Source organism: Vicugna pacos, chromosome 11, assembly GCF_048564905.1.
Source record: "Vicugna pacos chromosome 11, VicPac4, whole genome shotgun sequence".
NCBI classification, from domain to species: Eukaryota; Metazoa; Chordata; class Mammalia; order Artiodactyla; family Camelidae; genus Vicugna; species Vicugna pacos.
In genome coordinates, this window is record NC_132997.1 from 46,495,307 (window position 1) to 46,510,448 (window position 15,142).

The 15,142-nt window shown below is 46.5% G+C and overlaps 1 protein-coding gene across 10 annotated transcripts in view; it reads left to right on the forward strand.

The window, feature by feature from the left end:
* The window catches only part of KCNMA1 (potassium calcium-activated channel subfamily M alpha 1), a 708,582-nt gene that overhangs the window by 500,404 nt on the left and 193,036 nt on the right, over positions 1-15,142 (forward strand). For all 10 annotated transcript variants that reach the window (XM_072971241.1, XM_072971239.1, XM_072971250.1 and 7 more), the window contains exons 10-13: positions 6,762-6,872; positions 9,457-9,562; positions 11,434-11,516; positions 15,057-15,126. In XM_072971241.1, coding sequence (XP_072827342.1) covers positions 6,762-6,872; positions 9,457-9,562; positions 11,434-11,516; positions 15,057-15,126 — 370 coding nt within the window. The remainder of the gene's footprint in view (positions 1-6,761; positions 6,873-9,456; positions 9,563-11,433; positions 11,517-15,056; positions 15,127-15,142) is intronic.

A 15,142-nucleotide genomic window follows, 5' to 3' on the forward strand; every position in this document is an offset into this window, starting at 1 on the left:
TGTCTATGACATAGGGTGTTCAAGCCAAGCATGTAGCATCAGCCAGTCCATGGGTCAACAGTTCTTGGAAGCCCAGCAAGTTTGGGAAGTCCTGAGCTGGGTCCCAGGGTGACAGGGAAGGACTGGGCCCACTCGGCTTGGAGTTGAAGCACCCCACGTGGAAGGCAGTTCCCTTTGGGACAGGCTCTCAGTTTAGGAGGCAGTGGGAAGACAAGACTGGAATTAGCCGTCTTCCTTTTGGGCAGTGGGGTCATGAGCCTTAAGGGAAAACCCGGGTCACAGGACATGACCCAAATCAAGGGAGGCTGCTGCTGAAAACACTACCAGGTAAGATAGAATATAAAGCCCAGAACCTTCCTAAATCTCAGCTTGCATGAGAGAGGCTCTTGGAGAGAGAGCTTTGTAGACCCTGAATGGTTCCGGTCCAACCTAGGAGGGACCACATGAATCTTTGAGTACTGACCACTGTGTGATTTGGATTGTGGGGTCTCTTGCCAACCCTGCGCTGCTTTCTAAGTGACAAAATGCTGTCAAATTCCCTTGGCAAGTCCTTCTTAAAATTCATTCCCATCTGATGCAATTTCCAGCGGTGGGAGGCGTTGGGGGCGAGAGGTAGGACGAGGAAAAAGCGTGATTAGAAGGCTCAGCAGAAAGACAGAAGAGGTTCTAGCATATGTATTTGATATAAATATTATAGTTTTACAGAGACATCTAGATCAATATGTGCCACATTTCATCCACCTCTTTGACAAAGTGAGCACAATGTATTCAGGGAAAGCCGTATAGGATTTTCAATTTACCCTGGATGATTTATTGTGACAGGATAGCTATGGGTTTTTTAAGTTCTTTATACTTGTTCCAGTAAAAATGGATATAGGATCTTTAAAAATAAACAGCCCAGAGCTGTGCATTTTACATCATCTTCCTAGAGTGAGGCTCTGCTAAAGAGAGATCTAAGACCTCCCTGCCCTTGTGGGACATGATGCAGTCGGATTTGCCTCCGTCCTCGCTCTTGACCTTTCTGGGGGGGGGGGCGGGTAAACAGGGAACTGAATTAGGAAGCTATTGCAGACATCTGGCCAAGACAGAATGGTGTGTGCTTGGGTAGGGCAGAGAACTGGAATGCTGTGGGAGGATTCATCCGTGTCTGTGGGTGCAGCCCCGTCAGTCTGGGGCTCTTTATTTTCTGGTGACTGGCCCCAGGGCACATAAGATGGGTGCCCCCTAGCCTCCTGATTCCTAGCCCAGACTCCTTTCAGGAGCACCAGCTGCTTTGGTTTCGAGGGCATCAAACTGAGTGGGTAGGTCTGCCCTTGCTCGGGGACTCCTCTTGCACTGATCTCTGGACCTCAGTTTCCACATTAAAATAATGCAGGTGCTGGACTCAACATTCACCAGGGGCCGTTCTGATAGGAAGATAAACGTGAGATGTGGACGGGAGCCCATCACTAGATCCAGCATAGATCTCTTTTTCAAAGGCCATTCCTGGAGTCTTTTTAAAAGTGTGTAGATATTAGTTCTCATTGAGCTGAACTCAACCTCGGATCTCTGGATGCCTCATTCCCTGGGACCTTGGAAAGCTTTGTCTGGAGGCCTCCTCGCTATCCTCCTCTCATGCCTCCTGCCATGAGTCAGTTCCCCTAAGCGATCCATTCTGAGAGACCCCGCTGGAACTGAGCTCTGAAACTGACATTCCGCCTCTACTGGGGCGTCCTGGCCTTGCTGGCCCATCTCCGAGAAGGGAGTGGAGGGACTGAGGGCAATGTGTGGCGTTCCGCTGTGGAAGTGGAGATGGTTGCTAATTGAGGGGGCACCCCAATGTGTATTTAGTGATGATGTGCCCATGAAACAAGCAGTTGGTAGTTTCCTGGTGAACCCTGGTAGAGTTCCTAATAGGCATGCATCATTCTGACTAAGTCCCACTCAATCACATGATGCCATCCATGCTTGCTTCCTGACACACTGGTGTTACCCACTCCTAATTCAATCCATCCCATGTTTAGGGAGCCTGTACCCAAACTAGGCATGCTTGTGTACACTGGATGAGTAACTCCTTACCACAAAATGCCATCAGCTACTATTTTGGCCTTTAAGATGCTTCTTCATGCATCTGAAATGGATCTTTTCATCCAAGCCATTAACATGAGTTTATTCCAAGAAAGAGTTGTTCATGGGACTTTACAAAACTTAAAAAAAACCCAAGAAGTCTGTCGCGTCAGAAATGGTTATTGATTTAGGTTTGGTGGCCATCATCACAAACCTAGTGGCCAGGCCCTGTACACCTGTCATTAGGATTGTCAGTAGTCTGAAAAGCTCAAGTCCAGAACCACAGATGGGAACACCGTCAGAGTCCTTCATAGCTCTTTCCTAAATATTCCCTGTTGTCAACGGTTCATTTAGATTTTTGTTATTTTGTGGATCCTTGGGCTGGACGTGGCATATAATGTCTCAGATGGACTTTTGCGTCACCTTGCAGCCCTTTGGCTTGCCGCATTGTGTGGCTTCAGTTAAAAGCTTGGTTTTGAGTTTCTGCTGTTGCTCAGCCTTTGCTGTCTTGAGCTGGCTGGCCTGGCTCAGCACCTGACTAGGTGCAGCTAGAATCTAGTGATACTACAACATAGTGATGCTTTACGTGAGGTTCATTCCTGTTCATCCCAGTCCCCAGGACAAGCCTCTCTCCTGCCCCAGGGAGGACCCTGCAATATCCCCTCCACTGTGTCCAGGAGGACCTCTTGTTGGCCCAGCATTGTCTGTTGTGAAGGAGCAGAAGCTGAAATACCCAAGTTTCTGCTCTCTTCACTTCATCACCTTGGTCTTTGTGAGAATTAGAGTCAGAGACCCAGGATCATGTCCTGGGCAAGCCACTCACTATTTACTGTGGGATGTCAGGCACTTAAGGAAATCGAGGTTCAGAGACATTATTTGAAAAGATGCAGATAGTAGGAACCCAGGGTTGTCTGGGTATCAGGTGAGACTCCAGGAGCCATAGAGTGCTTTACATCTGCTACATCCTGATTTACAGATATCACATTTAATCATGCTTACAATGGCCCAGACTCTCCACTAGGCCCTTCACTTGCAGTATCTATTTAAATAAATCCTCAGGATAACCTCATGAATCAGGTACTAGCACCAGCCCTTCAGAGACTCTGGCTTTATAGTTGTAAAATGCAGAATTGGTGCCTTGCCTGAGACTATTTAGTTATTCAGTGTCTGAGCCGAGCTAACACAGGGCTATCACAGTGTGACTCTCACATGGTAGATTTGTAGGTGTCCAGGAACCCGACAGAGATAATTTTGGAAGAGGTTCTTTTTGGCATTCTTCAAATCATGCACCGTGAACAAGCATCACTCAGCTCCCAAGGAGGGCACACCCTGCTCTCAATCTCAGAATATTTTCAATTATATTTTAAATCACTGAGGATGTGAGGAATTCTGCTTCTCTTTTCCCAGCAATAACATCCTTCCTCAAACTATTGCCCTTGGAAATTTCAAGAGTCCTGACTGGAAAATTTCTGGAAAATAAAATTTCCCCTTTCACCATTCATCCCCTGCACTCCTGCAGGGCCCCCGGCGCTCCCTCAGATCCGGGCTGGTGGGAGCAGATCTTCTAATGCAGATGCAGAGTTAGAGAGGCAGCTTCTCCCCATCCATCAATTCTAACTGCATTCAAACCTTTTCAATATGTGGGCTCCTTGATAACTTCCACTGTATGGAAAACAAAATGGAGGGAAATGATTATTGGCACAAAAGGGGGAAGCTGTAAATCTTCAAATCAGATAGAGGACAGATTGGAACAATATGGGTTCTCCAAGGTTGCCATGATAATGTACCTAATAACTCTTCTTGGGCAAAAAGGCAATCTGCTTTCAATCAATCTCCCTTTTTCTGAGCAAAAATACCAATTAAGTTGAAGGAAGATTTTTTTTTCCCTTCCTTTTTGATAAAGATGACTCTCCACCCCAGAAGTCATGCTGTAGCTTAAAGATATATATTTTCAATTGTCTCGAGTGGTATTGGACAGCTAGCACCAAATGAGAAAAGTCAATCCTTTTTTTTCCTCCCCTCTCCTGCCAACATTCGTCTACTTCTTAAGAGAAGTGAAAGCTAATTAAAGGCTTAAGGGATAATATTGATTGCATTGGAATATATTTTATATGTACCCAGCACATTTTCAACTAAGAGAACCCTGACTCTTTTCTAAGGCTGAATAAATCAGCTGGCTGAGTCTTTGATTCAAGGGTGAGAGGGTGAACTCATCTCCTTCCATTCCACTTCTTACACATCTGTCCTGGAGATGAATGATCTCAGAAGAGGAGGAGGGAGTGCTGGCAGATGTTCATTCAGTGCTTTGCATACAGGATGGGAAGGATGGATGTACTGGCACTTCCCCAGACCCATCATTGATTTGAGTCCAGCTCTGAATGATAACCAGGTTTACGCTGGTATAGAACTTGGAGCTTTGCAGTCCTTGGTGCATGAGGGTGGTGGGGTGGTATTAACCTCTCAGCTCTGTCCCCTGTTGAGTAGGGATCAGTAGCTTGCCCAGAATCACACACATCCTTGGTGGCAGAGCAGGGAATCAAGTCTGGCTTACTTTCAGGAACGGCCTCAACCACATATCTAGCCCATACGTTGGATTCATACTGGCCTTGTTCTTGATCATGGAATTTTGTGGGCAGAGAACATTAGAATCGTCCCCAGCAGCCCCACTGCCATTTGTGAAGAGGTCAGATCAGGAGGGAGATCCTGTTTCTCCATCATGTTCTGAACACATTGGCAAGCTCAGAATCAGAAATCTTCAGAATCTGCAGATACACACTGCTATGTAAAAGAGATAAACAACAATGTCCTACTGTATAGCACAGGGAACTATATTCAGTATCTTATAATAGTCTGTAACAAAAAAGACTATGAAATGGAATATGTATGTATAAATGAATCACTATGCTGTACACCAGAAACTAACAACGTTGTAAACCGACTATACTTCAAAAAGAAAAATCAGAAATCTTATTCAGAACATGCATATTCATTTGCAGCCTGTTTTGTCCATATAAATGCACACATGCCACAAGTAACCCTTTAAGACATGACATGATGAAAATGTATATAATCTAATTGTTCAGTTTATATCATGGGTTCTGACATAACGACGTGTTTCGGGAAGGAGTTAGTCATGCGGGTTTGGGGGCGTACAATTTGGATGGGTGGCCAAAGGACCTTCCTCAGCCTAGCAGGGCTGGCCAGAGAGCACAGTGATCACATTAAACGTCTCTTCGGAGGTAGCCCGTTGACATCCTTCCCTCCCCCACGACGGCCTCTGCTAAGTGCAGCGCCGTAGCAGTAACAGCCCATAATGGTGATATTATTAACTGCATCGTGCCTATTATTGATTTACTCTTTGTTCTGCATCATTATCCTTTCACCAATGAGTTTACCGCATTATTCTCACATACTTAGTCAAGCACCAAATTACAATGGAAGGGCAGGCTCTTGTAATGGCATCTTATGGAACATTACATAAGCGATCATCACTGCCTCCTCTTATGAGCTGCCTCCAGCCGCCAGTGAGCTTTCTGCCTTATTGGAACGTGCATGGAGCAATTATGAAGTGCAGGGGGCCTAAATTTTTCCCACGAAAGTACTGTGCTTCACGTCTGCCACCTGCCCGTGCCTCAAAGCCCAGCCAGGGGCACAGGAACTTGGGCTGAGGCTTTTGTGCAGTCTCTCTCCTGGAAGCCAGCAGGCTTGGCAGTGGGGCTAACTCTTGCACCACAGGACTTACTCCTGCTTGAGCATCATATATAATGAATGTAAGTGGCCACAGTCCAGCCTGGTGTCAAAGTCACGTTGGTCCAGGAGCCCAGAGATGTTGGGAGCACTGTTCTTCCAGTAGCTCTGGAAGATGGGTCCATCTCCTCAGGGGGAGCCAATGTCCCCAGAAACGGAAGTCCAAACCACCCTGAAACTAGGCAGACAATTCCATCCTCATCCCTTCCTAGCTTCCCCCCATCTTGAGGTAAATTTCTTTGTTTCTCGCGGAAATCTCAGGCACCCTGAGGAAGCAGCTGTCTGGGGTCGCACAGCCTGCGGCGTGATCTCAGATTCCATAGGTGTCCCATCCCCATTTAGCCCTGAGTAATGCTCACTTACTGTAAAGTGTTACCTGCCCCCATTGTCGGAGGAGTTATGGCGGAAAAATGCAAAATTTCCTTTTTACTGCTTATGGCCAGCAGGGCCCATAACGTGTCAAGCCGCACATTAGCCACCCTGATAAAAGTCCGCTTTCTTACACACAAAATCATCGTTTCAGCAAGATTTGTTATCTCATTACCTGATAAGCTTTATGTCATAAACCAAGACTCATTCGGTAAATCTCCTGGGAGGACGCTTTGTGGGCAGAAAGGGAGAGATATGAATCTGCAAGGGACTTGATAATGCAGCATTTAAGCGCGAGCATAATGTCACTTATTGTTAAATGCATAAAACCACTTGGCCAAACGGTTGGGCTTTTAATAGGATTTTGTGCAGCATCAGGTGAGAAGCCATATGCCTTCTCTGTCGGGGCGTCTCTGAGCACCTTCCCGCACTGCTGCTGCTTTGCCTCACAGCCCTCTGGGGAGGGGAGCTGGGCTTTATGGAGGCCTCCTTGGAAGAGGCGAATGCGTCCCTGCAGCTGCGTGCTTCCTCTGTCTTGCCGGGGTTGGGTGCCGGGTCCTCGCTGGGCTAGCCTCCTCTCATTGTCCTCTCTCATTCAGGCACATTGTGGTCTGTGGACACATCACTCTGGAGAGCGTTTCCAACTTCCTGAAGGACTTTCTGCACAAGGACCGGGACGATGTCAACGTGGAGATCGTCTTTCTTCACAAGTAAGAGGCCTCTGCCGTTTGAGACCCTCCACCCAACCAGGCGCCCCTGAGGAGGACTTCCTGAGTGTCTGTAGGAGGGGTGACATGAGGGTGGCATTGAGGTACCAGGCAGAGTTAAATCAGCCATGATCTCTGCTGGCCTCGTTAGAGAGGACAATGTGGAAGCAATGGAAAGGGAAGCAACACACTAGCTCAAGGTGAGAACAACACCTGTCTCTATGGAGGCGATTCCGGCTGATAACAGTAGGGTTCATTATGGGTCAAATATGTCATTACTGTCCCCTCAGCTGTCTGGGTCTGTGTGATCCAGATGTGTCCACAGTGTCTGGTGTGGATTGTTTATGAGTGCAGGACCAACATAGCAACCAAGCAAGACACAAACGTAAGAGGAAGCAGGGTATAAGGTGATAGTAGCGATAATCACAGCTGCCGTTCCCAGAGACCTGCAATGTAGCACACAGAGCTGGTCGCCATGCACACCGTCTCTCCTCACATCAACAGACGGAGCAAAAGTATGTGCTCAGCTCAGAGTACTCGATCTGAATCCTGACTCAACCACTTACTGAACAAGTTATTCAACCCCCTGGGCCTCAGTTTCCACATCCATAAGATGGGGAGATCAAAATGGTTTCTATCTACCTTCTTGGGCTATTGTGAGAATGAGAGGAAGTAATCCATTTAAAATATACAGAGCAGAATCAGGCATACAGTAAGTGCTCAATGAATGTTAGCTATTACTGTAGAAGAGAAAATGCATTAGGCTGCACAGTGAACTTCAGAGGTAAGTCTTATCCAGTTTGTTTTACAGGTGAGGAAAGCAAGGTCTCTCCCCTCCACTCAGTGCTGTTGCGATTCTTTGCCTGATCCCCTTTTAGGTAAAAGGCAGCCTGCCACTGGGATGGAGAGTTGGGAGGCCTGGGCATGTTGATGTGGGTGGCCCTGTCCTCTTCTTTTATGATCATGGGGCCAGTCTTAGCCCCAAGTTGCCAAGGGACAAAGTGCACGTGCGGGTGTTGGCTTGACATGGGGTTGGCTGCCCAGAACTCAGTCCTGCTCTGAGATCCCAGTCAGGTTGACTGCCCTATGGCTGTTCTCGGCATCTCCTTCCTTCCGGCACTTGTGAACGCGAAACCGGCCGCCATGTTCAAGCTCTAGCATTTTTCTCCTTAGTGGTGGCTTCTCCAGGTTCTGAAAAGACCGGCCAGGCCATGGGCCCAGCAGCAGATCCCGTACATCTAATTCACTCCTTAGCCACTGATCACCCGCAGTGGGGCCCATCCTCTGCTGAGCACTTGGAAGGTTCAAGAGCAGTGTAGGGTACAGGTTCTGCCCTCGTTTTGGTTGGGCGTCTCAGTGAGCACATAAACAATAAGGAGAGCACAACAGGGACCCTGTACTGACAGACCAAAGTCAGTTTAATCCAATGGCGGAATCACATGGGGCATCTGCATCACGGAGAGACCACACTCCTTGCATTTCTAGGGCAGGTGGGCAGGCATCCTGAAAGAGGCTTGACTTGTGATGGATCTGGAAGACTGGTGGGATTGGCACAGGCAGCTGCTTTTCTCTAACCCACTGATATAGTCTGAATCCACAAGCTGGCTGCTCATGCTTCAATTGCTGGGATTCACCTTGGTGTCCCCAGCATCCATCCATGTCAGCCTTGTAGTAGATGGCCCAGTTAATTAACCTCTCAAAGCTCTGGGTTAATAACATACCTTCCTCTAGAGTTGTTTTGAGGTTTAAATGAGTTAATACTTGTCAAGGGCTTAGAATGGTGTCTGCCACATAGTAAATGCTCAAGAACATTAGCGGTTATTATTATTACTGAGTATTACATACATGGTAGATGAAGGTTGATTAACTCAGTCCTTGGCACCTAGTAGGTTCTAACTAAATGTCATCTCCCAGTGCCTAGCGCAGTACCTAACAGTGAGTAGATGTTTTTCATCTCTGCAGAATTAATAAATGAATGAATAGGTCAACCATTTTTTTTTTAAATCCTTGCCCTGCAATGGGAAAGACGGCAGTATGTAGCTCAGCATTGAGAATGATGAGTAATGTACGCACATGTGAATCAAGAATGGTACAGGGAGTGAATTAACTGTGTGTGTGGCTGCTCAGAGGTGACATTTTTGATCTGGGTTCTGGGTGGGGGGTTGGGTGTTGGGGGTGGTGAAAAGCTCATGAGGTGGAGAAGCATAGAAAAGGCTTTTGGTGGAAGGAGCAGCAAGAGGGTCTGCCAGGAAGACCTTCGGCTCACCTCTGGTGTCACAGCCTCAGTTTCTCAATTCATAAAATAATGGTTCCGTTCATAATGAAGTTGAAGACATTTTGCCCCGTAGACCTCAGACTTTGTAAAGGTTATGAACTTCTTTATTTTAACTTGGTCTTGGTTTAGGTTTTCAGCTGGGCGGGGGTTTGACTTCCCTTGAGTGCAAGCCTGTTATTTACGGCAAGAGAGAGGGCTGCTTTGAACGTGGAAGCTTTTCCCCAGGTCTCTCTCTGTGAAAATTGGCTGGAATGGGGGCTACAGTACCTGAGTCTATTATGTTAATGGCTGTTTTTTTCTCTCTCTGCACAGCATTTCCCCCAACCTGGAGCTTGAGGCTCTGTTCAAACGACATTTTACTCAGGTGGAATTTTATCAGGGTTCGGTCCTCAATCCACATGATCTTGCAAGAGTCAAGGTAAGAAGGAAGAAGTGACTTCTGCTTTTACTCCATCTGGCGGGGGGAGTGTCTCTCGTGAGGGGACATGCCTCCCAGGGTGGCCAAGAGTCACCTCCAAACTCCTAAGGAGATAAACAGATAATACCCACCTTGATATCACCCTTGCACCGGTCCCAGGACTTTGTTCTGCTGGTCCGTGGTAGACCACCTATAAGCATTCCACACCTGGATTAGTCATAACTGGCTAGACATTGCCAGTTCCCTTAATATCAGCATTACAGAAGGAAGTAGACCAGTTGTATGGACTCAGTAATCTCGTATATGACATCATAATCAAGTAATTCCCATCTTGAATAGTTAGGTTCTTTTTTTTTTTTTTTGTGGCCATACTGGGGATCGAACCCAGGTCTTCATGCATGCTAAGTGCACCCTTTACCACTCAGCTATACCCTCGTCCTTTCCCCGTCTAGAATACTTAAATTGGACCTAGCATAGCTCTGAAATCTGTTATTTACATCAGAAAGGAACATTATGATAAAGTGTAAAATAAAGTTTAACCAAGCCATAAAATGTTTTGAGCTTCCTTTTTGTCTTCACCAAGGACTAAAGGCGCAAAACTAAACACACAGGTTATCTGATAGCCCTTGGTAATGAGCTAATCTTTCTTTTTAGAAATTAATAAGTTAGAATCTTCTTATAAACCACATTTCTAAGGCTTATCAGGGAAAGGGAGGCCGCAGAATGGGATCTGCTACTTTACTCATGTTGTATAGATTTGGTAAGCACGTGCAGTATTGCATGCCAGCAGGCACAGAATAACATTGTGAACCCACTGACATCTACATGCTTACTGTGGCCACCGCACAGTTCTGTAAATAATGTAATTGGCAAACATGAATAAGCCAAAAGGATTTAAGTAAGTTCTTTGCTTTATGAAAGAAAACTAGAGACAATTTGTGGTACACGGTGGAGGAAACCATGCCCTCCCACCAAACGCAGGAACGGTCTATTAAGTGCAGCGTCCCAGGTGAGGACAGAATGGAGCCAGCATGGGGATTCTTATGCTAACGGGTCCAGTTAATCTTAGTATTATCCAGACATGATCCAAATTATGTCTGATGTGAAGTCTTACGGGAACTTGGGGAGAATGGTTATTGTTGATGGACCTCATTTAGCTGCAGGCAGTTATTAGCACAACTCATGATCCCCTCAAAGGAGTAAGTCTCTGCTGGCATGTGTTTAGATAAGTCTGGAGGTTGTATTTTGAGGGTCACCTGTAACACATCATTTCCTACACATAGGTTTGTTGGCTTTTGAATGAATACCTGAATGCTAATTGAATATTAACCAGCACTGAGCTGTTGTTTGAGTTAGGGCTCTCATTTCCTCTTATTCCACAGTGAAGAGGTGAAAAAAGGTAAGATGAAGGACTTCGGTGTCTAAATTTCTGAATCCCCAATTCCTCAGTTAACTTGGTAGTCTGAGAGAAGGAGTTTCGCTCAGCTCACCTAACTCCATTTCCTGACAGGAAAAATGAGGATAATACTGCAGACAATGGGGAAAGGAGATGGAGAAGGGCCTGAAAAGCTTAATTAATTTTTATCTCAAGAAATCTGGAAAGCTTACACATAAGAGGCTATGCAAAATGAAAAGTATAATTACCAAGGTACATGTTGTACCCTCCAATGGCAACATGATGAAATGTTTATACCATAACAAGAACTTGCAACTTACACTTTTGACAAAAACTATAATCTCTCAGGATTATTTTTTTTTTCTTGTTCCTTACAAAGAACTAGGTTCCCCAATAGCTGTCAGCAGAGAGAGACTGCAACCAAGCATGGCTATTTATATGTTTGTCTTCTGTGATTTTCCTTTCGGTGTCTTAGATAGAGTCAGCAGATGCCTGCCTGATCCTTGCCAATAAGTACTGCGCAGACCCGGATGCCGAAGACGCCTCCAACATCATGAGGTAACCTCAGGGAGGTAGGGAAGGCTGTGTGCTGAGTGCTCCCTGGCCACTTGCTGCACTGTCTCTGTGGGACCTTCTTTCCCCATTAGCCTCCTCACAGCTTGCCACCTGCACAGGCCCAGGGTGGGAGTGGAGGGCAATGACACAAGGCATCGTCAACCAAAAGCTCGTCCTTAAAAGATGGGAGCTCTGCGGCTCACAGCCAGTCTTGGGTTGGAGATACTTTAGACAGGACTAGCAAAGGAAAGATAGGTTTCACTGGGAGTAGGCCTGAAATTGGGTACCATGTTCCCTAAGAGGGAGTGGATCTGAGAGATCTTAACTGTGGATGATTTCATCCCCCAGAGGACACTTGAAATATCTGGAGATGTTCTTTGTTGTCATAACATCTGGTGGGGAGAGGCCAGGGATGCAGTTCAACATCCTGCAATGCACAGGACAGCGCCCACAGCAGAGAGTCATCCAGTCCTGAATGTCAATAGTGCCAAGGTTGCAAAGCCCAGATTAGAGCTTTCCAAGTGCATCTAAGCACATTGACTAGTACCTCTCACAAAGAGGAGTTTGTTGACCAGTAATCTTGTTTCAACCAGTTTCCCCAAATGAAAGTTTTCTTACTGAAAGCCTCCTTGGTGCTTTTAATACTACTATGAGTTTCTAAGATAATGATCCATAGAGAATTTCTCAAACCTATTTAACTGCAAGCCCACGCCCCCTCATTGGTTTTTTTTTTTTTAAACAGAACCTCTTCCTGGGAGGTGACAGTCTTTGGAAGACACTGCCCAGTGCCTTTCCTGCAAATGGGCAAGACCCATCTGAGGCCATTCCTTGGTCAACTTCGGCTCCTTATTCTTTTCTCATTCCAGAAACAAATTGTTCCATTTTTGTTCTTCCCATAGACCCATATTCCAGACATCTCGTGACTATGAAATGGCTAGGAAGTTAAGATATCTTGCCCTAGAGAGTTCAAGCTCTTTTGGATTCTTCTTTCCTGCTGCAACTCTTCTTTCCTAGTTAAGGGAGCTGGGAGGGGATAATAAAGAGGACCTTCTGGAGAAGAGATGAACCAAGAGAAAACACTTCACTCCCACTGTATTCCCAGGAGCTCTTGCCTAATTGTGAACAGCGATCCTCTGGGAGGAGGAGCCCAAATTCCCCTTGCCTTGCAGCTTGGTTTACTGTGTCCTGGGAGTTTACCTGAGCTGGAGGGGAGGGAAGTTGCCTTTGCCCAATGACAATACTCGCATCTCCTTTGCTTTGCTTTTGTCAGTGGCCCCGAGGAACATGAGCTTTCCCATCAGTGAGGTGGGGACAGTCCTCTGGAGCAAGTCCTCCTCAGCTTCTAGTCCTTGTGTCTGGCAGGTGACATCTGTCTGGCACAATGTTCTCTTTCCACTGGCTTTTCTTGGGCAATGTGCTTAGTGTGGTCGTTTTAAGGAAGTCAGTGCATGAACTCTTGTAAGCACTGGACTTGCCAGGCTGCTGGGAGATGGTGGAATGGGGACCTGCTTCCTCTCCTGGACCCATCAGCCCCTAACCAGTCACAGCTGGAAACTGACAGCGGTGGCCTCAGCTTAGGGAGCCCAGCTGGCCCTTTCCCTGCACTGGGATTTCCATCCTTCGCATTTGTGTCATACATAAAAATGTAGTCTTTAAGGAACGTCATCTTCAGAATTTCAAACAAAAAACCACAAGAAGATGAAGCTTCATGTTTTGACCCCCACGGAGGAATTTGGGGGTTGGAAATACCTTTTTTTTTAATTTAATAATTGAAATGATAATTGAATTGATAATAGCTTTGAAATGATAATGGCTTTGAAGTGGGCATTTCTCTTAATCACAATATTTTATTTAAGCCTGGACTACAATAGGGCTAATATGAAGATGTGGAGGTTACCAGGGTGACTGGCACAATGCCAAGGCATAAAATGGCAGAACAAAGGTGGTATCAGAAGGGTAATTAAGCCATCCATTAACGGGAGTCAGAACTGAGGCCCAGGTCTCCGAAGGAAGTGGGAAGCTCAGGGTTAAAAATGGGCTCTGTCTTTCCCTTATTTGTATAATCCTCCTTTCTCCTTAGTTTAATGAGACCAGTCTGCCCCTTTTGAAATTAAAATGTCAAAGATCCATTTGAAATGAGCTAATGCAGCAAACTGGCTGATGCTGTGAACTGAATTCCGAGGGCTGACAGAGGCTCCAAGTCCTTGAGTTATAAGCCTGGGCCAACACAACACTTTTTCAAAAATAAAATGAAATCCTTCAAGTGCAAAAGCCCAGGGTGAATTTGTGCAGGGAGAGGCTTGTGCGTGATCCATTTCTGAAATTCTGAAGTGGGAGCTTTTCAGACTGAGCTGCTCCCTGGGCTGGGCTGCCTTCTCTCCATCTTTGCACAAAAAGGGATGGGGCTTGGGGCGTTTCCTGGTGGGAAGTTGGTGGGGGTGGTCATCGTGAACGCACTGGCATTCCTGATTAGGCTCAGGCGGTGGGCCTTTCTGTGGAATTCCATTCTTTAGCCTTCCTTGTCACAGAAGGAAATGTACAGTGTCACCTCCGACAGAGTCGGTAATGACAAAAACCATAACTTACACGTGGAGAGCGCTTTTAATGATTTCAAAGCATTTTCACATCTGGTTTTTCATGTGCTGCTCATACCACGCCTGTGAAATACATAAAGCAGGTACTGTTGCCCGCAATGTCCAGACGAGGAAACAGTCACGGAGCGCCCAGGGATTTCCTGCAGGTCCCCCAGTTTGTTAGTATAATAGCTGGGACTGGAATGCAGGTGTTTCTGTTCCGCTGCTCCCTGTCCCTCCCATTTTAGCTCTGTGGTTGTCATGGGAAAGGAAGGGCAGCCAGGGTGGGGCCGGGCAGTGGGGGAGCAGCTTGGGAGAACTTTCCACTAGACCACGACCTCTGCAAGGCCCTGGCACTTATCTCTAACCAGCATCAAAGGCATCATTTGGATGCTGTTAGCTATCAAAGGCCGAGTCATTGGTCCTATCCCCAGAGCTCTGCTCAGAAATCATTTTTGTGAGAGTGGCCATGTATGTGTGACAATTAGAATCATTTGTCAGGTTGCTTGTATGATTTGTCACTGTTGCCTCATGTTGTTAACTCGGAGAATTGGGCTCAGAGCCAATTGTTTCTGGGCTCCTCCCTAGGGTATGTGAGATTGCAAACCTCTGTTGGCCCCACTAGTTGGACTGGCTTTATTTAGATGCCTGTGGGGGCAGTGAGCCTATGACCCCTGCTCCAGAACCCCCACCCCTGGTCCACACATGCCGTCACCAAGGCACCACGGGATCTGTCTCTTCTTTGATGCCTGGGACACAGTCTGTGGCCATTCTGTGATTTCTTTTTCACACGACCATGGCGTATGTCGGTGGAAACTCAGTTTAACTTGGCCCAGTGCCTGCAACCCCTCTGAAGGCCCTGGCGGCTGGCCCCATGTTCACTCCATTTGGATGTAATCAAATTAATCTCCCCATCAGACTCCAAGGGTAAGGCAGACCCTGGCTCAGCTTTTGTTCTTTTCTCTTTCAGAGTAATCTCCATAAAGAACTACCATCCGAAGATAAGAATCATCACTCAGATGCTGCAGTATCACAACAAGGTAGGATGGCAAAGCC